Genomic DNA, 2343 nt, shown 5'->3' with positions numbered 1-2343 from the left:
AGAGGATGATCCTGAAGTGCTAGCAGCAGTGGGAAGAAGAGGCTGGTAATCAACATTACTGATGAGAACTTGTAACCTCGAAATACAGCTGAGGGGAAAAAACAGGATGCAGAGAATTCATGTCTTTGTGGGCCAAGTCTCAAACATCCAAGTATGTCTCACCAGAAATACACACTCTTCCCTCAATATTCATCCCCCAAATGGGAGAGAGGAAGAAGATAGCAGCATCTTTAAAATTATTCAGGCAAGCTGAGATAGTGGGAATGAAAAGACAGATGATAGCAAAAAGTGAAAAAATGATTTAAAAAACACATTGAAATGGGCTAAATGTATCTCAGGTACATATAGGACAAGAAACAATTCCAGTTTGAAATGAATTCTAGCCTGACGTGGAGAACAGAGATGCTCTCACATGTGGGATATTTCAGCTCTGTGACTGCAGCAATTTTTAATGAAATACAGGGGGAGCAGAGAACAAGACTGAGACCCAGCCTTGCCACTGTAAAGTGGAACATACTATTCTTCTCATTCCTAATAGTTAAGCAGCTGAGGGTCCAGATCCTGATCTCGTTTCTTGCTGGAAACCAGTACAGGTCAATGGGTTTGCACTTATGCCATTCTGCATCTTAGGGCAGGATGCAACAGCTCCCCTCCCAGGCTAGGAGAGACATAACTGTCCAATCTGCATATTCATAAATGTCAGATGGTTTTGTGTTGCTTCTGCCAGATAGGATGGCAGGATTTCAGCTGGCTCCTTGTGTGGTTTTCACTCCCCAGGAATCAGTGCAAGCCAACATTAGCTCTGATTGCTCTTGCATTTCTTCAGAGCTGCTGAATTTGAGCACCAGGGATAGGCCCATGGCAACCCTCCTCTGGTCTGAACATTGTCCTGTTTTGTTGTCCAGACTCTTCCCCTCCTGGACCCTTTGTGTTCAAGGTCATCAGCAATCACAGATTTTGGCACTGAAGCATAGTGTGTTGCCTCTTCCATCCAAGTGGGTGGACCCAGAAGTTCCTTTACAAGTATTTGTTATCATGCTTCGGTTGGCTTTTTCCCTCTATAAAGCAGCAGCTCCTGGTCAAATCCAAAAGATTGAGGACATTTTATCTGTCTCAACCAAAGAGAAGGGTTCTCATCAGGTTCTCTGTTTCTAGCATGGAAAAATCAGAGTTACAAAGGGTAGTGACTTTTGTTCTTCAGATTACATTTCTGGAGCTGAGCAGCTGCCACAGAAAATGACTCTGCCCAAGACAGGAAGCTGTTAATAACATTCCCTTTCCAATCTGGGATAAGCCCTCATAACAAATTTTCTTTAGTCCTTTACAGCTTTGGAGTTTGACCATGGAGAAAATTTACTTGGCTCATATGCCTTTGCACTTGAGTTTTATCTCTGGGGAAATCTAGCTAGATGATGTTCATCAAGCAAGAGACTCCTTTACACGAAAGAGCTGAGACTGTGGCCCAGACAAGTGGGAAAATATTAAGCCCACAAAGAAGGGTCACCTGTGGAGACATTCAGCTGTGCCTGTGCAGTGATTTCAAATGACACTAGCTTCTCCAGCCAGTGCATTCAGACTTCATCCTGGGAACCACACAGACACACCTAAATTTAACAACCACATTCAGTCACACCTCATGGAAAGGATGAGAGCTACCATTCCCATTACTGAATGACCTGCTTGAAGATCCATCTGGGGCAGCTCATGAAGACGAGGTTGCAGTTGGGTGATAAAAAGGGTTTGATCCTTCTAGCACATTTGCTATGGCCAGGAAAAGAAAATAACCAATGAAATCCTCATAGATCATTTGCAAGCATTCATCTCAGCTGCTCCAGAGAGTTGAGTGAGAGCACTTGCTCCAGATGCCATTTCAGACTGAGGTCTCCTCTGGCTACTGGTGTTGAAATAAACTCACTAATCAGCCACTAGCTTATGAGCCACTTTGACAGAAACAAGGAAAGAGAAGCTAAAAAGAGTTGGCCTTGCCCTCATTTTGAAGGTGGTGGTAATTTCCGTCTTACTCCGACATAACTTGCTTGGTCAGCAACTGACTTCACTTTTTAGTTGCTGGTATTACATTCCTTCAGCAATTTTCAGTGACCCACACAGCAATGAGAAAAATATTAAAGCACTTATCCCTGTTTTGCTTTGCTGCTTCATTGGGATACAGCTAGATCTTTGGTCAAGGAAAAGGGCATTTTTTGTTTGTTTATTTTCTGCTAGAGAAGTCAGGTGTCAGCCACTCTGCTATATTTAAAGAGCTAGTCAGGTGTTATTACAAGGTATTAAAATGCTACATAATTTAAAATGAAGAAGTACTTCTGTCCAGTTCTTTTTTTTTAA

At 42.6% G+C, this 2343-nt stretch overlaps 1 protein-coding gene across 1 annotated transcript in view; it reads right to left on the bottom strand.

The window, feature by feature from the left end:
• Positions 1-1033: 1033 nt before the first annotated feature.
• Positions 1034-2343, bottom strand: part of ADGRB1 (adhesion G protein-coupled receptor B1) — a 37069-nt gene continuing 35759 nt past the window's right edge. The window contains exon 14 of the mRNA XM_019614386.1: positions 1034-1151. Within this exon, the coding sequence (XP_019469931.1) occupies positions 1034-1151 (118 nt within the window). The remainder of the gene's footprint in view (positions 1152-2343) is intronic.

The sequence above is a fragment of the Meleagris gallopavo genome, chromosome 3 (genome assembly GCF_000146605.3).
Source record: "Meleagris gallopavo isolate NT-WF06-2002-E0010 breed Aviagen turkey brand Nicholas breeding stock chromosome 3, Turkey_5.1, whole genome shotgun sequence".
Taxonomy (NCBI): domain Eukaryota; kingdom Metazoa; phylum Chordata; class Aves; order Galliformes; family Phasianidae; genus Meleagris; species Meleagris gallopavo.
This window is presented reverse-complemented; position numbering and strand designations above follow the sequence as displayed.